This window comes from Scardinius erythrophthalmus (assembly GCF_964197995.2).
Source record: "Scardinius erythrophthalmus genome assembly, chromosome: 21".
NCBI lineage: Eukaryota > Metazoa > Chordata > Actinopteri > Cypriniformes > Leuciscidae > Scardinius > Scardinius erythrophthalmus.
The window spans coordinates 20,613,988-20,640,330 of NC_138241.1; the positions used below are offsets into that span (position 1 = coordinate 20,613,988).

General features: G+C 39.2%; 2 protein-coding genes across 2 annotated transcripts; both read left to right on the top strand.

The window, feature by feature from the left end:
- Nucleotides 1-400: 400 nt before the first annotated feature.
- wnt8b (wingless-type MMTV integration site family, member 8b) lies at nt 401-6,183 on the top strand (the record flags this gene model as incomplete). Its single annotated transcript, XM_081350190.1, has 6 exons — nt 401-471; nt 884-917; nt 2,256-2,394; nt 3,082-3,207; nt 4,512-4,654; nt 5,620-6,183. 6 exons carry the CDS (start codon nt 401-403, stop codon nt 6,181-6,183), a joined length of 1,077 nt encoding a protein of 358 aa, XP_081206316.1.
- A 12,864-nt stretch (nt 6,184-19,047) lies between these two features.
- On the top strand, nt 19,048-25,863 carry hif1an (hypoxia inducible factor 1 subunit alpha inhibitor). The gene is made up of 8 exons (XM_081350841.1): nt 19,048-19,472; nt 20,980-21,230; nt 21,834-21,982; nt 22,135-22,280; nt 22,891-22,997; nt 24,446-24,509; nt 24,608-24,718; nt 24,990-25,863. The coding sequence occupies exons 1-8, from the start codon at nt 19,281-19,283 to the stop codon at nt 25,044-25,046; spliced, it is 1,077 nt and encodes a 358-aa protein (XP_081206967.1). The 5' UTR covers nt 19,048-19,280; the 3' UTR covers nt 25,047-25,863.
- The last annotated feature ends 480 nt before the right edge of the window (nt 25,864-26,343 follow it).

The window sequence follows — 26,343 nt, forward strand, 5'->3', positions numbered from 1 at the left end:
TACTGTAGCCTATCAGCCCCTTTCATGCTGCTCTTGAAATTGAGTTTTAAGGCACAACCTTAGAGATGCCATCCTGATTTCATATTAATTCACTCCAACTGTTAGCACACAGGGAGCTCTTCCCAGCTATTTGTCCTGGAGGAGCCCAGGGTGCCCTTTTGATCATTTCAATCTCTCTCTGGTACAATAGTTCTGATTGGCTGAACGAGTAAGAAAAGGGAAAATCTTTAATTAAGTAGATAATCTCTTGTTGGGATGAGAGGAGCTCCATTTCAGAACCCCCTTGGCTCACACATGAGACCCCCAGCCTCTGAATTCTGGATGTAGGTTATATAGAGCTCTTGCAGACCCCTCTGCTTTCCAAGGTGAAGATAAGTCTGCCAGTCCTCTCTCTCTCAGGATGTTCATGCATTTGGAGTTTTATTATTACGCTTTCATCCTGATGGCTCACATGAAGTCTTGCTGCAGTTGGTGAGTTCCGCGTTTCATTTTATTTTAGGCATGCGATTGATTAATTAATTTATTTTATATATCGAACGTTTACATGCTGTGCTAATCTCTGGATTAAAAAAATCGGGGTGAAACAGATTTCAAATGATCGGTTTTCTGTTATGTTCCGCGATAAAGAAGCTTTGAGCCTCGTTTATCATGCATGAGGAGAAGCTACGAAGCTATGTTCTTCTTTTTTGACTTACATTGTGATGTTATATATATACATATACACAATTTCCATTTGAAAATGTACTTTTAAGATCAGTATGCCTATTTGTAATTAGATAAACTTATTTTAAAAATTTTGTTACAAGTGTTACTTGTAATTTCAAAGGGAACATAATATGCAAGTTTTGGGTCATCTGACTTAATAGGCTGCTCTATCTTTCAGGTCAGTGAATAATTTCCTGATGACTGGCCCAAAGGTAAGCCAACATCTTTTGATCTGCTTTGCTGATCTTTACCAGGAGAGAGAAACTTCAAAATGTCGAAATCATTTATGGATTTGGGTGTTTAATGTTTGACGGTGACCCTGCAATGCAAGCAAGTGGCAAATTAAAAAGATTCGCACACCACCACGGGTGCTGTATTTCTTGAACATCTTTGTGGATTAGGTATTACTTGCTGCTTGGGGTGGACTGGACCATATAGCTTTCACACACTTCAGCTCATTCACAATGTGAAGTTGTGAGGACTTTTTACTGAGTGGCAAGGGAAGGGGCCTTTGGTGGGTGGTCATCATTAGCAACCCAGCCGCCCGTGAGAGCACTTGTGGTGCTGTCTCTTCTAAACCACTTGAGACATATTAGATTGTATGAACCACAGTTTCACAGTCACATAGACCCTTTTTGTTTACTTTTTGTGTGCATTTCTGATCAATCTCTGAGTTTTGTGGAACAAAAAATTAGAAAAAAAACATTTACCCTTCTCTAATGTGTCGTTTTGGTGCTCTTTTATATATATATATATATATATATATATATATATATATATATATATATATATATATATATATATATATATAAAATAATATCCAGCAAACCACTGTGGAACCATAGGAAAATATTTACATTCATACATTAACATATTTAAAACTTTAATATAATTATTATTATAGACAATGAGGCCATTTTCGTGCTTTTTACATTTTTAGGTAATACTTAACTATAAATACTTATTTGTTATGCATTAATTAACTTACTATGATGCATGTACTTTTTACTGCATTAATTATTTGTTAATGTTGGTTAATAAAATAACAATTGTTCATTGTTTGTTCATGTTATTTCACAGTGCATTAACTAATGTTACCAGACACAATTTTTTATTTTAATGATACATTAGTAAATGTTAACATTAACTAAGATTAATAAATGCCGTAGAAGAACTGTTTAGTGTTAGTTCATGTTAAAAAATAAAGTTAACTTATGTAAACAAATGAAACCTTATTGTAAAGTGTTATCTAAAAAATTCAAAAGCATGAAAATGACTCCATGATATCTATAATAATAATTTTAGGAATTATATTAAAGTTTTAAATGAATTAAATATTAAATGTAAATATTTCACTATTGTTCCACAGCCACCTTTAAATATAATAATTTAATAAATTAGCATACAGGTGCATTTATATATGAATTGTGCATGCTGAGAATAATAATAAAAAAAAGTATCATTAGTTTCAGTGAGTTTTTTTTTGTAACCACTTCATAGTGAGTGTGTATTTCATCCCAAATCTTTTTGTGTGGTTTGCATTGTTTCAGGCCTACTTGATCTACTCCAGCAGTGTGGCCGCAGGAGCTCAAAGTGGGATTGAAGAGTGCAAGTATCAGTTTGCGTGGGACCGCTGGAACTGCCCGGAGAGAGCTCTTCAGCTCTCCACCCACAGTGGACTCAGAAGCGGTGAGAACTATGACCTCTGTTGATGATCGTTTTATATATATTGTGCTTTCAGATCTTTAAAAGTGCATACATTTTAATAGAATAAAAGTGCAAGTGTGTGTTATGTATACTGTGTGTTTAGTGACTCAAAGCCCATCTGTATCAATCACAGAAACAGCTCTTAAAACAAACACATTGATCCTGTTTAAACCACAGAAAGCGTCTCCCAATGTTGATGTGCCTGAAAACACTGCATTCTTGAGTCAATTAAACCCGGTCTGTTAATAGGCAAGTAGAAAAGCCACCAAGGGGATATTGTGCATCAGAATGAGTGAGTGAAATGGACGCCCTCTCAAGTCAAAGGGTGTGGGTCAAAGGTTTGCTTCAGACTCCTTTCATTAAGCATTCCTTAAGTGCCAAAGAGGGGACCTGTCGCAGTCCAGTGCCGACCCCAGACCGACAATACATGTATATGAGAGTAGACCAACAGCGCTACTCTCTGTTTGATGCATGGGAAATAAGAGTCAAAAGCCATCCCTACTGAGATAGATGCTGAGCATCTGAGTAAATCATGATTTATGGTGTCCAGGATGTTAGTAAAAATGACATGCACTAGTGTTTGACCAGCATAACATTGTATTTCATAGACCAGATAAATAAAATGGCATTTGCACAGAATATTAATTTCAGTGTTGTTTCTAATCACAGCAAACAGAGAAACAGCGTTTTTCCATGCCATCAGCTCTGCTGGAGTCATGTATACCCTCACCAGGAACTGCAGCCTCGGTGACTTTGATAACTGCGGATGTGATGACACCAGGAACGGCCAGCGAGGTGATAAACTACGTCTCAACATAGATGGAAAGTCAATGTTCTGGGTTAAGCATGTTAACATCATTTTAATGTAGACAATCACTTACTAACCTTTTTTTCTGTAAAGTTATATTCAGTTTTACAACTTTGTTTTCATGAGAATCTAATGGCTAAAACCCTAAAACAACTCTAGAAATGATGAGAACAACATCACAGTTCAAATAAAACACAAGTTTTAACAGAAGAATTAAAGGGATAGTTCACCTAAAAATGTAAATTCTGTCATTAATTAACCTGATGCTGTTCCAAACCCGTAAGACTTTTGTTCATCTTCGGACACAAATGAAGATAGTTTTGATGGAATCTGAGAGCTTTCTGTCCCTCCATTGACAGCTACGCATCACTTTGACGCTTCAAAATTTCATGAAGAGATCATAAAACTAATCCATATGAATTGAGCGGTTTAGACCGAATTTTCTGAAGAGACACGATCGCTTTATATGATGAACAGATTAAATTTAGGCTTTTATTCACATATAAACATTCATCAACTCGCATGTCAGTTGTGGTAAACGGAAGATCAAGCATGTTCGCTTGACGTGCGAGAACCAATGAGGTTCATTCTCGTGTTATGCAGAATGTTTGAGTTTCCGCAAGAACCAATGAGGTTTGCTCTTGCGCATCAGGCAGGTTCGGTTGAGCTTCTGTTTATGTTCGCTGATCAGTGTTTTTGTGAATAAAAGCCTAAATTCAATTTGTTCATCATTTAATGTGATCTTCAAGAAATTTGGACTAAACCTCTTAATTCATATGGATTAGTTTTACAATTTCTTTATTAACTTTTTGAAGCGTCAAAGTGTCAGTTGCGCAGCCGTCTATGGAGGGACAGGAAGCGGCCTCAGATTTCATTAAAAGATCTTCATTTGTGTTCCGAAGATGAACGAAAGTCTTACGGGTTTGGAACGACACGAGGGTGAGAAATGAATGCCAGAATTTTTGGGTGAACTATCCCATTAATGTAAGTGCTTTTATATATACACTACTGTTCTACACTACAAGAACAGCATTTAATGCATCCTTGCTGAATAAAGGTATTGATTTAAAAAAACAATTTCTTACTAACCCCTACTTTTGAAGTGTATAAATATAATTATATATAAGCTTCAAATTTTTGCTCTTAAATTCTCCAATAAGTGGCCCCACTCATAGTTTTTAAGGAAAACTTTTGTGCCATAAATGCAGGAAAGGAATTTTAAAAAAATTAGATGTCACATAAGTAGAAATGTTCAATTTAGTCTAGCAAAAACATTCTGTTGTCATCTCAGGTGGTCCGGGATGGCTATGGGGAGGCTGCAGCGATAACGTAGGATTCGGAGAGGCGATCTCCAAGCAGTTTGTGGACGCACTGGAAACCGGACAGGACGCACGAGCCGCCATGAACCTGCACAACAACGAAGTAGGACGCAAGGTATATGAAGTCATCTGTGCTGGCTGGGGCCTAAATTTCAGGCATGTCTGTTGGCCACCAACAGCTCGCAGAGTGGCTTTTGAATCATTTTTCAGTGCTTCTAATGATAGCTTACCACCCAAGAGTTTCATTCACGGCCCCATAAGCAAGGTGCCACTCGTTCTCCCAATAGTGTGCGCTGTACCAGAAGGGCCTATTTACAGCCTGTGAATGTCCTTTATGACGAGGCCTTAACTTGAGATTCTTGGGATCAGTGGTGCAAGCTTAATTAGACGACCTAGGGGTCCGCACATTGCAAAGGTTCTGTATTCTGTTGCTTCCCAAATAAGTGTTTAGTTTTATTCTTGCAATAAGGATCTTACATTTATGTTGGTCTTTGTTGTACTTGAGAGAGCCACGGGGATCACAGCCATGTGGCTCAAGTGCTCTTTGTTTATCCTGTCTGTGCCCCGTCTGCAGGTTTTGTCAATTCATTGGCACCTGGAGCATCATTGTAACTGAAAAAATGTGAAAGAATTCTTTTTCACTTCCTCCTCAATGGACTTGCCACTGGGTCTGCCTATGACAGAAAACATGTTGACAATGGCTATGCAAAATAAATACACCCCTTTCCTGCGCCTAACAATCTAGCTCGATGTGAAACCCTGATTCTGCGTCTTGCGCCGAGTGAATGAGAAAGAGGCGTTCCTTTTTTAAGGACAGCTGTTTGTTTCAGCCGAAGTCAGGAATTCTTGTACGACCACCAAGAAAAGAGAAATCCCCAGACTTGAACTTTGAACCACTTCCTCTTAACTCAGAGTTTCCTTCTGCTTGTTTAAGTGGATGTATAGGGTGCCTATAAAGAGCGCATTGTATATTTCGACTGATGAGTTCAATCCTAATTAGAATGTTTTGAAACATGAACATTTGCCTGTAGAATGCATGAATGAGTGCGTTCTTTAACGTGAGATCCTCTCTTCAACCAGGCAGTGAAAGGAACCATGCAGAGGACGTGCAAGTGCCATGGAGTGTCTGGCAGCTGCACCACTCAGACCTGCTGGCTGCAGTTGCCCGAGTTTCGCGAGGTGGGCAACTACCTAAAGGAGAAGTACCACAGGGCCGTGAAGGTGGACCTGCTGCGTGGCGCGGGGAACAGCGCAGCCAGCCGCGGAGCGATCGCCGAGACCTTCAGCTCCATCTCGCGTAAAGAGCTGGTGCACTTGGAGGATTCCCCCGACTACTGCTTGGAGAACCGCACTCTGGGCTTGCCGGGCACCGAGGGCCGTGAGTGCTTGAGGAAGGGCAAGAATCTGAGCAAGTGGGAGAAGCGTAGCTGCAAGCGACTGTGCGGAGAGTGCGGCCTGGCTGTGGAGGAACGCAGGGCCGAGACCGTGTCCAGCTGCAACTGCAAGTTCCACTGGTGTTGCGCTGTAAAATGCGAGCAGTGCCGCAAAACGGTCACAAAGTACTATTGTGTGAAGAGGGCCAAACGGGTCACGAACGATAGTGCCAGCCGCAGGAAAAGCTATCGGTTGAAGAAGAAGCACTAGAGATGTCCTGAACTGTTCGCTGCGGAGGTCTAGAAGTTAAGCAGATGTTTTTGTCAACAATACACCCTGAGCTTGAGAATGAAATGAGCTCAAAGGTCCATCTGAATGCTTTAATGGACACCTCCCAGAGCTGATACTTTAAACACATATTTGATCTGTATTATTTCACCTAAGCGATTCAAAATTACTCCTGTATACATTGTAGGATAGCACTGAACACCGCATCTAACCAATAGCACAATAGACTGTGAATAACCTTTTCAATCACCAACAGTGATGTACTTTGATGGATCATTTATTGGAATGATCATTTTTAAAGGAGTTTTGAATTCACGATTCGGGCCACTTCTCCAGCTGCCATCAGAATCATTGCTTGCCTAATGTTTTTAGCATTCTGATAGATTTACCCTGATACTGTATATGAACTGTAAATAAGAGGAAGCACTTTGTATATTGTTAATTTATTGCACAGATACTATAGTGCTGTTTTTTCTATGATAGTTTCTTTCTATGTGTTTTTTTTTTACTTTGCTTTCATAATTAAAATGATGTAATAGGTGTCATCTTTTAACGTTTTCATTCATTTAGGTCAGATGAATGCATCTGAATTAACTGAGCCACTTGTTGTTTGTGTAGCAAAACATCCTCTGCTAATTTATTTTACTCAGAAATAAATGTGCTTCATAATAATAATAATGACATTTTAAGTGTAAAAAGACCATATCGTAAATCCCAGTTCCACACATTGTAAAATTAAATTATTTACCGTAGACTGTTGGTCAGACCTAATGATTTCTTTGTCTTGGGCATATATAACCCTTTTCTTTCTGTATTCTTTAGCTTGATGTCACATAACCCTGGGGCAGAGAGACAATGAGAGAGAGGATTTAATTATAGTCTTCCTTCCTTCACGCCTCTCTCAATTTCTTCTTCACAAATGCCTCCTTTTCTGTCTCGGTAATCCTCAAAGCACTCCCAATGCTTTTGCGCCTGGATGTTTCTTTACTGTTTAAGACTAGTTTAATTAACTTTGTTGAGACAGAGGGAAAACATGAACCAAGTCGCCCCACAAATCATCTAGCATCTAATTTTGTATGCTAATCTCCTTTTTCATGCCACCATCTCGGGAGAAAAAAAAAATGTTGGGAAAATTTCATGTAGCCTGTGTTGGGCTTCCTGTGGATGTTTTATTCCAGGCCCACCTATTTGGCTCTTTTCAGTCCTCTAGGGCCTTCCTTTGCTCGATTTAACAATGAATGGCGAGCTAATCAGCTCCCTCGGAAATGCACTGCTGCTGAAGACGCTAATCCCTCTCTCCTCCTCCTTCAATGGGCTGTCGCCTTCAAAAGGACTTTGGGAAAAGGCTTTGCATGGATTCACACTGTTTGCTGAATAGAAGTTAGTTCAAGTATTGTACCCAAACAAGTAGGGTTTATAAACAAATACTTGCCAGCTACCGTCCCATCTGTAGAAGTGCCAACCCTACAGTAAAACACAGAGACAAAACTGTGGCCCTTTAAAAGTTGTCAAAAAAAACAAATTCAGTCTTTTTTATTGGTGATAGCTTTTTCTGATGTGCTCCTTTTTGCTTTGGTTTCAATGAAGCACCTCATTGACATCTTATTCACGAAAATCAAGATCAAAAATAAAAACTCCCCTTGACACCTTGCTAATTTTGAGTTGAAGTGAATTCCTCCTACAATTTACACCACGCCATTTGTTAGGTTAGGCAATAAGTCAAGTCAAGTCAAGTCAAGTTTATTTATATAGCGCTTTTCACAACACAGGTTGTATCAAAGCAGCTTCACAGTAATAAATTAGAACAATACATCAATGTTTGTTTCTAGTGGAACGTCTACGTTCGGTAATGCTGATCAATAGTATCGTTGATTGATTAATTCAATTAAATATCCCCAAATATCCCCAACTGAGCAAGCCAAAGGCAACAGTGGCAAGGAACCGAAAAACTCCATCAGGTGACCTAATGGAGAAAAAAAAAAACCTTGGGAGAACCCGGGCTCAGTCGGGGGCCAGTTCTCCTCTGGCGTTTATGAACTAGAGGTCGGATTTAACTGTAGGATTAAAAGTATTATATGAATGCCTGGCTGAAGAGATGCGTCTTTAATCTAGTTTTAAACTGGGAGAGTGAGTCTGAGCAACGAACAGTATCCGGAAGACTATTCCAGAGTTTTGGTGCTAAATGTGAAAATGCTCTCCCTCCTTTGGTGGATCTGGATATCCTAGGTATGACCAAAAGCCTCGAATTTAGTGATCTTAAAGAGCGCGATGGATTATAGGGCGATAGAAGATCGGTTAAATAGACTGGAGCTAAGCCGTTTAGGGCTTTATAAGTCAGTAGCAATACCTTGTAATTAATACGGGACTTTATAGGTAACCAATGTAGGGATGATAAAATCGGTGTTATATGATCATATTTTCTTGATCTAGTTAGAACTCTAGCGGCGGCATTTTGGACTAACTGTAGCTTGTTTATTAAGGATGCAGGACAACCGGCTAATAACGCATTACAGTAATCTAGTCTCGAGGTCATGAATGCATGAACTAACTTTTCTGCGTCAGAAACTGATAGCATATTACGTAGCTTAGCAATGTTTCTAAGGTGGAAAAAGGCTGTTCTTGTAACATATGAAATATGATTTTCAAAAGACAGGTTGCAGTCTAATATAACACCCAGGTCTTTTACTGTAGAGGATGAAGTAACAGGACATCCTACTATGTTAAAGTTGTATTGTGAGAGGTTTTGTGGGTGGTTTTTTGAACCGATAAGTAGTACCTCTGTCTTGTCTGGATTTAATAAAAGAAAATTATGCGTCATCCAATCTTTTATATCTTTAACACACTCTGTCAATTTGGATAATTTAGCGTTTTCATCTGGCCGTGATGAAATATAGATTTGAGTGTCATCAGCATAACAATGGAAACTAATTCCATGTTTCCTTATAATATTTCCAAGTGGCAGCATATATATTGAGAATAATAGAGGGCCTAACACAGATCCCTGCGGCACTCCATAGTTTACTGGAGTTATGATAGATTTTTCTCCATTTAAATAAACAAAATGGTAGCGGTCAGATAAATACGATCTAAACCAGCTTAATGCTTGTCCTTGAACACCAGTATAATTTTGTAGTCGATCTAAGAGTATTGTATGATCTATAGTATCGAACGCAGCACTAAGATCAAGTAAAACTAATATTGAGATACAGCCTTGGTCAGAAGCTAAAAGTAAATCATTTGTGATTTTAACGAGCGCAGTTTCAGTGCTATGATGCGGCCTGAATCCAGACTGAAACTTTTCATAGGTGTCATTTTCTTGTAAGAAAGAGCCCAGTTGAGCGGACACAACTTTTTCTAGTATTTTAGACATAAAAGGTAGATTTGAAATGGGTCTATAATTTACTAGATTATTCGGATCTAATTGTGGTTTCTTAATGAGAGGTTTTATAACTGCCAATTTAAATGTTCTTGGAACATGACCTAAAGATAAAGACGAGTTAATAATATTGAGGAGAGGCTCTTCCACTACAGGTAACACTTCTTTTAATAGTTTAGTTGGTATGGGATCTAATAAACATGTTGTTGTTTTAGAGGAAATGATAAATTCATTTAACTCTTTTTGTTCTATAGTTGAAAAGCACTGTAATTGTTCTTGCGGCGTGATAATTGAGGCTGAATTATAAGGCGCGATTGAGGATTGAACGTTTACAATTGTGGTTCTGATGTTTTCTATTTTCTCAGTGAAGAACTTCATGAAATCATTACTACTAAACTGTAATGGAATACTTTGTTCAGGAGACATCTGTTTATTTGTTAGTCTCGCCACGGTGTTAAATAAGAACTTAGGATTGTTATGGTTGTTTTCTATTAGTTTGCGTAGATGCTCAGCCCTGGCCGCTTTTAGGGCCTTTTTATAACGTGACATACTGTCTTTCCATGCGATTCTAAAGACCTCTAAGTTGGTTTGTTTCCATTTACGCTCTAAATTACGGGTTTCTCTCTTTAGAACACGCGTAGTACTGTTGTACCATGGTGCTTTACTTTTCTCTCTGACCTTTTTTAATCTAATGGGCGCAACAATATCCAATGATCCAGAGAGAATGGTGCTCATAGTGCTAGTTAATTCCTCAAGTTCATCTGTTTGTTTGGGTTCACTGAGCAGCTGAGACAGATCCGATAAGCTGTTTGAAAAATTATCTATGGTGGATGGAAGGATTGTTCTGCCTAATCGATAACGCGGCGCAGCATGATATATTACAGGAGTACGTAATATGCAAGTTACCATGTAATGGTCAGTGACATCGTCACTTTGTGGAATGATATCTATATCGGTTGGATCGGTTCCATGTGATATAATTAAATCGAGTGTATGATTAAATCGATGAGTCGGTCCGGTAATGTTTTGCTTGACCCCAAAGGAGTTTAATAAATCAGTAAACGCAGCCCCTAACGCATCATTTTGATTATCTACATGGATATTAAAGTCTCCAACAATTAATGCTTTATCGAAGTTAACTAATAGGTCTGAGAGAAAATCTGCAAACTCTTTTAGGAAATCAGCGTAAGGCCCAGGCGGTCTATATACGGTAGCCAAGGCTAGAGATAATAGGGATGTTTTTCTATCATCTAAGAGCGTAACATTTAGTACAAGTACTTCAAATGAAATAAACTTATAACCCGTTTTCTGAGTAACATTGAGAAAATCTCTATAGATTGTTGCAACACCGCCGCCACGACCATTCAGACGGGGCTCATGCTTATAGAAGTATCCAGGAGGAGTAGACTCATTTAAACCAAAATAATCATTTGGTTTAAGCCAGGTTTCAGTAAGGCAAAGTACATCGAAGCTATTATCTGTGACTATTTCATTTACAATAACTGCCTTAGGTGTGAGTGATCTAATGTTTAGAAGACCTAGCTTTAAAAATTGTTTTTGATTACCAATAGCAACATTTTCTGGTTTAATAACAATTAGATTTTTTCTAGATCCTGCAGTAGATTTATGATTTGATCTCACTAAACGAGGAATAGACACAGTTTCTATGCAATGTTCTACACTATTTATATCAGTTAAATTGGTGCAGCAGAGACTATGATTTGGACTTTTGTTTACTAGTCAAAAGGTATTTAACATTTTGGAGATGTTATCTGACAGAAGATCCGATCCGAATCTGTTTGGGTGTAAGCCATCAGCACGGTAAAGCCTAGGACGCTCCCAAAACAGATTCCAATTATTTACAAAGAGAAGTTTCTGCTCATTGCACCATGACATTAACCATTCATTAAGCGCAAATAATCTACTAAACTTTTCATGACCTAGTCGGTACGTGGGAAGCGGTCCTGACACAATAATCGTTATATCAGGCGATGTGCTGCGTACCGTATCGATCAGATTCCTGAAGTCTTTCTTCAAAACTTCCGTCTGGCGCAGTCTGATGTCGGCCCCTCCCGCGTGCAGGACAACGGTTCCGACGCGCTCGTTCAGAATCTCGGGAACGTGAGCAGCGACTTCAGAAACACAAGCACCAGGAAAGCAGTGACTATGCACCTTACTTTTATTTAACGTAACGTGTACGTGTCGAACGATGGAATCGCCGATGATCACAGCATCGCGTTCTGTTTCGCGAAGAGGGGAGAAGCGGTTTTGTGTGGATATCTCGAAAACCGGGAGGGTCGGAGAGAGTTTTCTTGGTCTAGACCTGACTCGCGACTTCCGCTGCGGAAAAATCCAGGCTTCGTGATGGCATGTTGGAGCCGGAGTGAACGAGACCATGGCTGATCGCGACCTCGACGTTCGGGACCGATGTTGAGGAACGCACGGAGTAGACGAGGTCGGAGTCAGCGGGTTAGTAACATTAATCTCTGATTTGTGTGCCTCGGCGCGCGATGTTTCGAGAGCCAAACGCCGGTCTATCAGCTCGGCTTTTCTTACTAAAAGGTCGTGGATCTGTTTCTCAACAGCTTCCAGCTCAGACTGCACCGCGTGCAGCTCAAATGTGTCCTCACCTGCACCAAAAGGTAGACTACTTACATTTGATATATTCGCCATTTTAACAGATGGACAGTAAGTTACAACGACGCTACCAGTGGTGCTATCAATATTAATACTAATTTATGGCTTAAGTCTTGGATATAATCCGTCTTTTCAGTGGTACGGGTGTAGAGTAGACGCACGATAGGTGAAAAATGTTTGTTTGTAACTTAAATGAGTGCGGAGAAGACGCGTTCAGCCGTGATCCACGGACGTAACCTATAAGAGTATCCAGCGTTGGATCACAATAAGAGCAACTCCCTGTTGTAGAGATATTAAATTGAAACGTGTTTTTTGATATTCACATTCAAATTTCACTTTATCTTTAAATTAATTAAAGCAAAGTTAGCATAAAATAACCAGGACTGGAAAACATCCTATAAATGCCTACATTACATCTCTTACAGTCTCTTTGTTCAGATCTGTCCCCTTAGAAATGATATAGAAAAATTACATGCAAATCATGAACACTTTGGATGCATATCCAAAGGCATGGTTGAAAAATCAAGCCCCAGTTGATTCAACCTTAAACCCTACTGCTAAACTTCCGTTTTTTATTTGTTCACATGAAAGCAGGGTCATGACTGGAAGGTTGGCCTTGCCATGGATGATTTGCAGTGGGGCTTGAGTTTGAGGTGGCTGAGAGTGAGGTGACACACTGGAAGAGAACAAGATTAGACTTTGTCATGTTAGGCATGTACCATGTCAGCTTGGTTGTTGGTTGAATTCTGAGATGTGCTCAGAAAAAGTTTTATGTAGAAATGTGTGCATTTATTAAAGGGATAGTTCACTTTGAAATGAAATTCTGGTATGTTTTAGCTTACATAAGGGCATCCAAGATGTAGGTGTCTTTTTTTCCGCAGTAGTTTAAATTTTGATATTTTTAGGTCAAACCGTTCTTGTCTGCCAGTCGTATAATGCAGGTCTATGGTCACTGTCTCAAAGAGCATGCACAGAGTCCAAATTAAAACAATTCCCCATCGTCCAAATTAAACAATTCCCCATCGTAAGTACACATTGATGGCCTAAGACACGAAACGAGCGGTTTGTGTGAGAAAACGAACAGGATTTATATTGTTTTTACCTCTTATACACAGCCACGTCCAAGTGATCTGAGGGCGCGCGCGCATCCTGGTGTGTGACGTGTACGCAGACTGGTGCATAGATATATACACTAGATGTCGCCTTGTCTACGGCAGTTCATTGGAACGAATGTCTTTAAGACGACATCTAGTGTATATATCTATAAAAAAAGACACCTACATCTTGGATGCCCTTGAGGTAAGCTAAAACATACCAAAATTTAATTTCAAAGTGAACTATCCCTTTAAGCTACTAAGGATCTATTACAAAAATACGTAATTTTTTATATTGTAATATAAGATTTTATGCAAGAAGCTTATGCAATGTTGCACTTTTTTCTTCTTTTAATTTTAATATGTTAAGAATGATATATGTATATAGCAGAGTAACTTTTGGGCATATACTCTCTCAGCTCACTTAAATGATGAAGCAATCCATAGAAATTGGGAAAATTACATTTAAAGGCTCTGAGAAACCTTGACTAATAGGATTTAAGACTTAAGACATCTGGGGGAAGAACACCAAGAGGTGGCTAAGGTCAGCACGGGTGTGAGTGAGGTGGTGGGTGGGAAAGCACTATTTGTCTTCTCCCTTTGACATTCCCCTAGTTTTGTACACCAGTTGGTTCACATGACTTCCAGATTAAAGGCAAAATCACAGCTAAAATATTTAAAGCTTTATCATGTCCAGTCATTTGACACCTATTCCTAAAGTTGTCAGCTATTCACACAAGGAAAGCTCAGTTGTTGTTGTTGTTGTTGCTGTTGTTTTTAAATATCTGTCTTTGCAGATGCATGAAAACATTTATTTGTATTAACAGGTATACTTTGAGAAATATTTGAGCTAATTATTTGAACTAATTATTGCAACTGACAAGATTGCTAGTTCATATAGGCTAGGACCCGTCCCAAATGGCACCCTAAACACTTGCGGGGTGCTTCTCAATACTCAAATTGATGCTTCCTTGTTTCCTCGCTCCTCCAGCCTGTGGCCCAGAAACCGATCAAAGAAAGGACATCTCAATTCTCTAATTGCACCGCGAAGAAGCGAGGAACAAGGATTGAGGAAGCTTTCAGCAGAGCTATGAGCAAGGATGCACAGATGTATCCTGTGCGGAATTCTTTCATGTCGAAAAACCTAACGCACATATAAATTCTTCTCCCCCTTCACATATGTCACAATAATTTACATTTTTTGCCGTTTACATAAACCTTTCATCTCACATATTTCAACAGGACATCTTGCTTTAAATTACCAAATTTAAAAAATTAGAATGAATTTTTAAATGACCAAATGTCAACAACACAAAAGGGCATTTCCCTTAGTGCAGCTGATGACGCTTTGAAGTGAAGCTTGAGTGATCAAGAATTTTCCAAAATACAAATAAGATTTCCTTTGATTCCTCCATCCTCAATTTCTTTCCTTGCATCCTTCCCTTGCTTCCTAATGGGTTGGGACTGAGACGCGAGGATAGGAAGCGATGTAAGAAACAAGACATTGCATCAGTTGCTGACATTATGGGGAAACTTCTTTCTCCTAGAATATACAAAGGCCTATTGAATTGAGCGAATAATATTTACTGACCAATGCCGATCAAGCGCTCGTGATCAGTGGAGCCATATGCCATATAACATGGTGCAGGGCCATCACTGCCTTAGAATCTTTTGACAAAAAAGTTGGGTAACCAGAGATATTTCCTATCGAGATCATTTCTCTTGACATTGCGTCTGTAGCTGACTCTATGGGGATTGTGTAACATCCTGTCATGTTACAGTGACTTCCCAGCGACAAAGCACGGAAAAGTCACAATAGAAACCAAACAGCAGCATATCAAAGACAGGTTATAACTGAATATAAAACCTAGCAAATAAGTTATAAAACGTTTTAAAACCTAGCAAATGAGAAGCCCAACTTGCAGCCAAACAAATGTCCTGAATAGATATAGGGCCTACCTCTTGCCCAAGCCCACGAGGACAGCAAGCCTCTAGTGGAGTGGGCCCGGAACCCAAATGGGAAAGTCTAACATTGCAAGTCTAACCTTTGTAAGTCAAAGCAATCGCCTCCACAATCTAGTGAGATAGTCTCTGTTTTAAAACTAGCAGATCCTTAGTGCGGCCTCCAGAATAAATAAAGAGCTTCTCCGACAAACGAGGCTGGAGCGTTTAATGTACTGTAAATGCACAACGTGTGTACAGGACACAGCAGCAATGTTTTTGTGTCCTCTGTTACTAACTCCTCCGGGGCAAATGCCTGCAGTGTTATAACTTGGACCATAAAAGGCGTTGTAAGCATCGTAGGCACATAAACATGCCTAGGCCTCAGCCTAACCACACAGTCATTCCCTCTGAACTCCAGACAAGTGGGTTTAATGGACAAAGCTTGCAGGTCTCCCACACGCTTTCCACAGGTCCGCATGGAAACAAATGCTGTGACGTCAAAACCCCTCGTGGAAGAAGAAAGCCGTTGTGTTTACAACTGTGACAATGACCGCTAACCAGAATCAACTAAATGCTGTTTTTTCAAATGTATATGAAGTTCGTGGCTCCATTGTTGCAGTAAACTTGCACAATGTCAGTGAATGAATCATTTATTAGATACATGCCGGTCTGTTGTTGTAGGGACATCAACATTATATTGGCATGCCCCTAAACATGACGCGGAACAAAACGAACTGTGGCTGGTTGCATTACATGTCAGTCAAACATCCTCTTGGGCGGTCCTTGGTCAAGAAAAGCTGCGATAGAGTCCAGACTTTCTGCCATCAGTCTAAAGGTGTAGCTATGTGAGACTACCTCAGAACTAACCGCAAGTCCCAAACAAGCATCATAGAAAGGAAAAGGGGGTTTAACCGCCTCACTCGGTTCAAAAATCCTGTTACTAACTTATGCCTCACAACCAAGCATTGGTCCACCTGAACATGAAATGATGCAATAGCGGCCACATACACTTTAAGTATAAGCCAGTGTAAGCAACATCTCCATCTCCATCCTGACCTTGTTCAGCAAAAGCGGCAGAGCTCTGACTGGAGGAAAAGCATATTTGCGCTTTCTGGTCCAGCGGCTCGACAGGGCAACCCTTCCAAGGGAGCGTATGTTCAGGATAAAAACAGTGGGCAGTGTGTGTTCTCTTCCGACGCAAACTAATCAATCTCCGCTTCTCCGAACAGGCTCCAGATTACCTGTGCCTTCTGGGGATCATTTCCTCCCATCCTAAGCGGATGGAGATGGGACGGGAGGATAGGAAGCGATGAAAGGAACGAGACATTGCACGAGGAACGATGAAAGGAACGAGACAAATATTAAAATATTTTGACTGAAAAGTTAGGTAAGCAGACTGGAGGAATGCAGAGGCAGCCTCCACTACCCGTGGGCTACACCCCCTCTGGACAGTCGGTATTCCACCAATCTCTGCAATGCGCAAGGCTGCACACCACCTTGGTGATTGAGATATTCCACCGCCATGTTGTCCATATGGAGGAGAGGGTGGTGGTCCGGAACATACAAGAGAAAATAGAGCAGGGCTAAACTGTCATCAGCTCCAAGTGGTTTTTGACATGCCATCTGCACACCTGTCCATGAAAATAAGCATCCTTTAGATCCACCAATATGAACCACTCCCCAGGCTGAACATGTGTGAGGATCTGCTTCATCGTGGTTATCCTGAAAGAGTGCTTTGATAGCATGCAATGCAATGGTCTTGGGTCTAGAATTTGACCACCTCTATTGCTTGTTTGGCAAGAAGTGAATGTATCTCTGTCCAGAGCACCAGCTCCTCCTGCTCCTGCAAACCCGGACGGCCTGCTTGAGTAGTTTGGCCTGGAAAACCATTGTATGAAGCGCGGAAGCTACCTATCCTGCTGCAATGAAGGCCTTATCTGTTATGTTGGTTGTAGTTCGACATGGTTTGGAAGGAAGCTGAAGGGCAGAGGTGGGCCGTGATGGCTTCCTCATAGGGCCCGCGGCTTTTTCATAACTCCAAGCTGCGGGATTCAGGTCTAGCTCCCCCACTGCTTTTTTGTGGATCCTCAAGGATCAGCAGGTTGAGCGGCCATTTGCTCACCTCACTGTGAAAAGCGTCCTCATCCTGGAGTGAGCTGCAAGGGGATGAAGACTGTCCTCAGCATAAGAGAGCAGAGACTCTGAGGGTTGTGGCACACGTGGGTGCTGGGCCAGCATGAGGTGGTTTCAAGAGGCTCCTGAGTGCGACTGCCGTTGCTTCCTGTCCCACGGCTCGACAGAAGCAGGAGGAGGAAGTGGAAGTGCAGCAGACACAGCGTTCAGCATGATAGAGAGCCTTGAGCACAGCACCTCGACTGTCATATCCTCACAGTACTGGCAGCTGGGCCCGTCAAGCGCTATCTTGGCATGGGCAGGTCCCAGGCACAAGAAGCACGCCTCGTGTCTGTCTGGAAGCTGAATTGAGTCTTCTTTGTCGAATCTCGAATCTCGAAAGGGAACCGCTCTATATTTAACAAAGCACGTTAAAAAAACGGAACCGGAAGCGATGCAACCTATTTGACCAGAATACAGAAATGTATTGTACATAACCTGTATTAGAAACCCCCTGAACGATATAAGGCCAGAGACAATAAAAAAAGAAACAATGAATTAAAAAAGTTTTGGAGCCCTCTGGAGATTACCTTTATATTTTACAAGAAAAGCATCCATGATTGATGATTGATGGTTGATGGCTAAAGGGAAAAGTATAAGTAAAAATCGACTGAAGTTAACTCTGTTTGGTGTCGTTTTTCGTTCTTTCTTTTTTTTTTTTACATACCAAAGACTCTTCTGTTATTTGGTCAAAGCTATTTATAAATGGATAGTTCACCCCAAAATGAAAAATCTTTCATCATTTACACATCATTCCAAATCATCTATCTAATTGACCTGAATTCACCCTGTACACTGAAGAGGGTAAATTCAATATATAGGGTGACCTCAGGTCAATTAGATGGAAAGAGTCAGTGTTTTGCATAACGGTTTGAAATATAATATTAGCCTTAAGGGATTATGGATATTCTTAAATATTTTAGACAGACTGCAGAATCAGACACTCTGGAACAACCCAGTATTATAAGTTTTACCAAATTATCTTTGTAAGGCTTCCAGTCTGTGAAAAACAAAAACAAACTCAGGATTCAAAGTTTTGGGGCTTATTTCCAGGACTAATAGCATATTTGGTCTTGCACATTTCTCAGTTATCCAAGTCATGTAATGGTCAGCAAGTTTCACTCAATCAACTGGATGTATTTTTCTGTAGCTTAATTTCTCTTTATGTGATGCATCTGTTTAGATAAAAAGAAACACATCCAGCTAACCAGAATGAATCTAGGATATTCTTCTCTCCCATGACCGACCACCACGAATAGCAGCTGTCAAATATCCCCATCTACTGTTCGATTGGCAGCTCTGCATTTTTCTCTTTCCCACTAGTTCTGTGCGCGCGCGAGATATTAATGTAACATTTTTTATTTAGATGGCTGGGACAGCAAGACATTTTTTTAACGGGTAAAATATGAATGAAAAGACATTTAACATAGCTTCTATTTCTATTAGCATACAGCTTTCAGGACTAACTTACTTGATTCTGGTTCTAAAAATCAGATCAGTGAACAACAACTGTTGGAAGCACCGTATTTTGAGTTGGATTTTTGTAATGATTGACATTCTTGTATCACGTTTCCTTATTGCTCGCTCATTGGTTCATTTACACCCGGCGTCCAACGGTTCAGCGACTTTTACTTTGAAAAACTTCCGGTGGGTGTTATGGAAACATCACCAGTATTTCTGTTTTCACGCTGCTTGTATGACTGCTCGGGTCGCGCTCGTTTGTTCGTGCTTCGGCGGGGTGTGTGAAAGCCCAGGAGCGGTTCTCGCGCTCGCTGCTCCTCTTTCATCTCAACGGCTGTGCCGGCTAGCCTCGCGCAGCTTCATTGTGAAGTAACCGCAATCCTCAGGCGGAGGACATGGCAGCCGTGACCGTGGCTGGAGCGGACCCAGCGGAGACCGATGGAGCTGCCGCCCCCGCCGGCTCCTTCACGGATCTACGCGACCCAGGCTGGAATGAATCGCAGCTCCGACAATATACTTTCCCAACCCGACCGATACCGCGACTATCCCATACGGATCCGCGTGCCGAGGTCCTCATCAACAACGAGGTATGTTGGCAGATTTCCCCTGCATTGAGTTACGTTAGAAAGCGGCAGAATGTAGGAACGGAGAGCTGCAACTGATTTTGTGGGTGCAAGGTGCACTGATACGAAAGGATGATTTAAGTTACCCAAAATCAAGCAGTGAACTATTAAACGTCCTTGTCTAACATAAAGTCTTACGTTGTGCTGAAACTCTTTGAAGAGTTTGGTAAGAGATACGTTCAGTAAGCTACTCCATATTCCAATAAGCGGACAAATTTGATCAGTTATTTATTCTTAAGATATTGCATAGATTATTCTGAATATTAGGTTTTAAATGTAGAAAATTATTAAAACGGATCGTTATATTTAATTTCTGCTAAAGTGATAAGTTTACTGTACTTTTTTGCAGAAAATGTAAATAACTTCTTAACATTTTAACTATATTATATAATATTACAAGTTGTGACCATATAACACAACTGCTCCAATGACTTAAATAGGAATTTATAGGAAGAGCATATTATTTTATATAAAATTTGATTTTTTTTTTATTTATTTTTTTACATGGCCTAGGGAGGGGTTCTTGCACCAAACAGAAAGGAAAAGTAGGCTATGGAAAATCCCATATATAAATTATTATATAATCAAAGTCTTACTCTGTACACCAAGAACTACTGTGGCAGTCCGTTAAAATGAGATCAGTCAAAGTCAAAGCACGTTGTTCATGTTGTGTTGACGGCTGTCTCGTGTAAACAGTGAGTCAGTGACATAGGACTAATGTAGCTGTGCACGAGTCCGTACGTGCACGAGTCCGTACTTTTATTAACTACTTATTGGACTAATGATTAAGTTAGAAATGTACCTGAACTTATTAAAATTGTGTGTGTGTGTATATATATATATATATATATATATATATATATATATATATATATATATATATATATATATAAACCACACAATTTTAATAAGTTCAGGTACATTTCTAACTTAATCATTAGTCCAATAAGTAGTTAATAAAAGTAATATTTAATATTATGTACATAGTAGATAGCAGTTTACACCTAAAAGTCGATGTCGATGCATGGTGGTTTGTTAGTTTAGCGGTCGTCTGGTGTAGTTGCAGCCGAGCGCGAGAGCAGCCTACCCGCGCGCGTGCTGGAACAGTGTACGTTCTTCTAGTCACGTAGCACTTGTCACTTTTTTTTAATGCTGCGGCATCAGTATAATTCTGTGTCAAATAAACCACGAGCGTTGGCGGGGGTCGCTGCACGACCTGGACAGTATTTCTTTGCAGTTGTTATCATTATTTAAGATCAAGACTAAATATTTGCACTTAAATGTTGCCATGAGTGTGGAAGTGTGTTTAGTCATTGTGCCTACAAAATAATAAAACTGCTAATAACCCACGTCACCCAACAAACTGAGAATAGCGCTTCATTGATCTGTTGTTTATAAGAATTTGTTTTAAATATGTATTTTGTAAAAAAAAAAGAAAAAAAAAAAAGATGTTTTCGTTTTTCTCTTGTAGGAACCTGTTGTATTAACAGACACCAGTTTAGTATATCCAGCTCTAAAATGGGACATACCCTACTTGCAAGAGAACATTGGAAATGGGGACTTCTCTGTTTACACAGCAGAAAATCACAAGTTCTTGTATTATGATGAGAAGAAAATGGCAAACTTTCAAGACTTTGTGCCCAAATCTCATCGACTAGAGATGAAATTTTCTGAGTTTGTGGACAAGATGCATCAAACAGAAGAACAAGGTGGAGCAGAGAGGTATGTTAATGTGATTTACATTAATGATATGTTCGTAACTGCTGGCTGAGGAAAAATAAATTCTACAAAAGTGTAGACAGTGATTTATGACTGGTTTTGTCATTAAACAAATATTGCTTTCTTTCTTTATCCTTTCACAGTTAAAACGTCCCTTTAGCATTGAATAGGTGTATATTCGTGTACATTTGTGTATAGTTTATATTTAAAATTTACCTTGACTACAAAGTTTTGAGCTATTTATAATAACATAAACAGTTGAATGAAGTGTGATACTTTGGAAAAGTGTTGAGATGCATGAAATCCAATCGAGGAAATGAAATTGCTCGGCTGTATGACTAAGCAGTTTATTCTGCCAAGTGGTTTTCTGCCAACGCTGACCATTTGATACTCCACTTTGGTGGCTTTATTGCTATATCATTTGTGATCATCTTGTTTCTGGTTCTAGACCTTTAAACTGTTGACCTTACTAGATAAATATTAAGCAAGTTCAGGTAGATATCAACTTTTAAAATCTTCTAAAGAGGATAGAATTGCATTCTAAAGTATCGCTTGATTTAATTTGACGTTTTAAGATGTGAAATAACTTTGTTGTTTAATTTGTAGAGTGTACTTGCAACAAACACTGAATGATACAGTAGGCCGAAAAATTGTGGTGGATTTCCTCGGATTCAATTGGAACTGGATTAACAAACAGCAATCTAAGCGAAACTGGGGACCGCTGACCTCGAATTTGCTGCTCATAGGCATGGAAGGTACAGTTTCAGTGCACCTTTTTCTGTATCCAAATTTTTAGGATTATTATTTAAAATAGAAAAATGAAATAAAACGTTGATTTGTCTTTCTAAAATTGTCAGTTCATATCAGTCTTATCAGTTTTGTTTCTCCTCTTAAAATATCACGCCAGGCAATGTGACACCAGCACACTATGATGAGCAACAGAATTTCTTTGCACAAATCAAAGGACACAAGAGATGCATCCTCTTTCCTCCGGATCAGTTTGACTGCCTTTATCCTTACCCAGTACATCATCCATGTGACAGACAGAGTCAGGTATTATATGTTTGATGGCGCCCTAGACCAATGGTTCTCAAATTTTGGTATGTGACATGACTCCACAAGTTTGCATATTAAAAAAAAAAAACACATCATGGTTTGTTGCAATATTAATATAGCTTTATGTGTCTACTGCTTTATTGCATAGACCATCTTGTACTTTGCACTGCCATTGTATCTTGTTAATACAAAAAATATTGTATTCATCTGTTTTAGTCACATGACATTTTCCACTCATCCACCATATTTATGACCATCAGTGGGGCAAAGTGATGGTGGTGAAAACAAAATCATTAAACATATAAACAGAGATATCAAGAAAAATATGTTGCTCATTGGATTTAATCCAACATTTTTTTTATTTTATTTTTAACAGATGTCAAGTTAACACAAACCCTACGAAATGCAACATTTACTGACATTTGTACATATTTAATCCACAGTCTTTGCCCGTATATAGTGCTGTTATATATGATTGCAGATTAAATGTTGTACTTGGCCTGAAAAGTTTGAGAACCACTTGCTGAAAAACTTTATTAAACTCTTTTAGACTAACAATAACACAAACAAATAAGCGAAATGTTCATTTTTTTCTTTGCATTCATAGGTTGATTTTGAAAATCCTGATTATGACAAGTTTCCTAATTTCAAAAATGCTGTTGGATATGAGGCTGTTGTGGGACCGGGCGATGTCTTATACATCCCAATGTATTGGTAAGATTGTTTTCAAATACATAGAAAAGGTTGATTACCATTATTACTTTATTATGAAGTGTGTAGTTACCAATATGCTGTTTGCTGTTTGGCCAACCAAAGGCAGAAGGGGAGAGTGTTTGGAAACGCTGTTAGGATTTTTTTAGTTAGGAAGTGTTAGTGATGCAGAAATGACACACTTGAGTTTTGCGTGGTTTGTTCGGCAAGCCTCTGCTTCCATGGGCTGCTGACTTAGTTTTAAGTCTGTGAGAGTGAATCAGCCATGACGGCTTCCTCTTCCAACTCCTTGCCTCCCCCTAGTCACTGGAGGGCAAAATGATGCCAACCAGCTGTGTAATTCTACAGTCCATACTCTTTGCCCATGGCTGCCCATGAGTGTGAACATCTCTCCTCTTCTTTTAACCTAGTGTCACAGAAGGCCCTCCATTTGAATTAGGGGAAAAACATAGAATGTTGTACAATTTTCCAAATGTTCAACAAGCTTTAGTCTTGTACTATGTGATTTGCATAAGTGACTTCATCTACGGGTAAAGTTGCAGGTGTGCCTGAGAATGTTTACGTTGAGAGCTGAACTGTTTTTAGTTCAGCTTTCCTCCGTGCAGGGCGCTCTTATCTAAATTGCCTGTCATAAATTGCTATTGAATGTTATTTTATCTAAAAGCTATTTGAAAGAATTTTTTTATGTGTTCGTTCATTTTAGAATAGCTTTAAAGTAGAGATTAGGGTTGTGCTGATAGGCAATAGTATTGTGTATCGATGATATTCCATGATATTGCTGATGCCTTTGACGATATCAAGACAATAACATGGTCTGTCTGAATACTCGATTCTGATTGGCTGGAAGGTGCAATAAAACCGTTTAATGCACAGGTTGTTCCAAGTCAGTTTTATCACGTTCTATATTAATGTTTTCATTGAAGCACACATACACATACATCACTCGCACAGTGCGACTTAACTACTGAATCGCTACATTATAATTCTCAGCAGCAACGAAGGGGTTACATTTCTATTTTGAAGTAATTAAACTCACAGCTTCATTGTTAATAGAGAGAGAGAGAGAGACGCTGAAAAGACGCTGGTACGAATCCCTCTCTCGATAATTAATTCAAATAAATGCTATAATTCATTTATTCAAATAAATGTAATCTTACGCACTACTTTATCTCTGCACAGCTAGCCGTGGATTATCCCTTACTTATTAATATTCTTGTTGTTGTTGAAACATTTCATATTATTATCAATGTTGAAAACAGTTGTGCTGCCTAATATTTTCACGGAAACCATTTTTTCAGGATTCTTTAATGCATTTATTTGAAATAGAATGTGGCCTTGCTAAATAAGAGTTCATTTCTTTAAAAAAAAATGTTAGCGGTTCTAAACTTTTTCACAGAAATGTATACATTTATTTATGTTGAATAAATGTCTGCATTTTTTCTTTTGTAAAGGTGGCATCACATCGAATCCCTGTTAAGTGGAGGAGTGACCATCACAGTGAACTTCTGGTACAAGGTATGCTTTTGCAGAACCATCTCAGTCGTGCACTGTCTAGTTTACATACATGATATATCTTTGCACAAATCAACCAGTATGAAACAAAATATTTCAAGGGGACACCCACTCCAAAGAGGATAGAGTACCCTTTGAAAGCTCATCAGAAGGTGGCCATAATGAGGAACATAGAGAAGATGTTGGGAGAGGCCTTGGGGGACCCACACGAGGTACAGAAAAGTAGAACAGTCAATCATAGTCTTTTCCGTTTTTAGGTCCTCAGATATGAATAATGCATTAAGGAATTCCCTGTGTATTTTGACCTTGACAATAACCCAATTACAAGTATATTTGTGGCTAACCTGCTTTAAACCTGAATCAAATTGTGCATGCCTACATTTGACTGTGACTAGAGCAGAAAATGAATAACCTTTTTCCTCTTTCCAGCATATATTTGTTCACAGAATACCTTTTGTATTGGTTATTCTCTGTTTTCAACAGGTTGGTCCATTGCTGAACATGATGATCAAGGGCAGATATGATCATGGCCTGAGCTGAAGCCTCTTTAGTGTGCTGCTAAGACGGTCTGTTAATATGTATGTGTGGATTTGAGTATATGCTTGTGTGTACATTCGGACTGTTGAAATGCCAGTGCATGGCAGTATGAAGACTTCCGCCTTTTGTCTGCTTCCATTTACTGGACCCAATATTGCTAGTTCTGTGTTGGTGTAAGAAAACCACTGGTGAGAAATTGATTGATTTGATTTCTCCTTAAAAAGAGTCCTTAAATCCATACGTGTGCAGCATTACATGCTAAAGAAATAGACTAATGCATTAGCAGAGCCTGTAAAGCACTTTTACACCACCCAGAGCGCCTGTTGTCAGGTTTTGTCCCATGTTGGGACAAAGAAGGTGCCATATGTCATGACTTAACTCCTGTGGCTCTGAGTCCGCATAGTAAAACTGGCAGAGTGCCTCGAGCATATCCACAGAGGATGATTTACAACTTGAAACCTACCATCGGTTCATTGACGGGTTTAAACTGTTGATGTTATCATTGATGGTGTTTTGTGTGTTTGCTTTTGAATTTGATCTCATGACTTCAATGTTTCAGCCACAATGTTTTTAAAACAAGGGATTTCTCATCATTTTGTAGGCGACTCACTGAATTAAATTTTTGCATTTGTAAATGCATTTTCTTTCGTTCTTTTTATGTGTACATTAAGGCAAATGTTTTAGTTTCTTGGTGTTATATTTTTTTAATGTAACATTATATGGTACCATTTCAGTAAGGATTGTAATTTAGAACAAACTACACTTGCCAAGTGTAAACTGTCTCCATGAATTGTAAGGAAATAAAAGTTTTTGAATGGTTTGATCTGTTTGTTTTTAATTGCAACTACGATTGTCATTATTATAGTTTTTGTTAATGTGAGTGCGCTAAAAGCTGAAATTGATTTACATTTTTATCTACACTACCGTTCAAAAGTTTGGGGTCACCAAGATTCTGAAGTTACTTATGCTCACCAAGGCTGCATTTATATGATCAAAAATGCAATAATTTTGTCAAATATTACTACAATTTAAAATAGAATATATTTTGAAAAGTAATTTTTCCTGTGATGGCAAAGCTGAATTTTCAGCATCATTACTCAGTCTTCATTGTCACATGATCCTTCAGAAATCATTCTAATATGCTGATTTGGTGCTCAAACATTTCTTATTACCGGAGCTCAAAGCAGTGCTGTTGGTTTTTTTGGAAACCATGATACATTTTCTCTTTGATTAGTGGAAAATTGAAAAGAACAGCATTTATTTGAAACTGAATTCTTTTGTAACATTATAAATATCTTTA

What these genes read in the sequence shown, in the direction of transcription:
- hif1an (XM_081350841.1), top strand. Translation starts at nt 19,281, where the DNA reads ATGGCAGCCGTGACCGTGGCTGGAGCGGACCCAGCGGAGACCGATGGA. An exon ending in GAACAAGGTGGAGCAGAGAG is followed by an intron (nt 21,231 to 21,833) that starts GTATGTTAATGT and finishes TTTAATTTGTAG; the next exon opens with AGTGTACTTGCAACAAACAC. An exon ending in TTATACATCCCAATGTATTG is followed by an intron (nt 22,998 to 24,445) that starts GTAAGATTGTTT and finishes TCTTTTGTAAAG; the next exon opens with GTGGCATCACATCGAATCCC.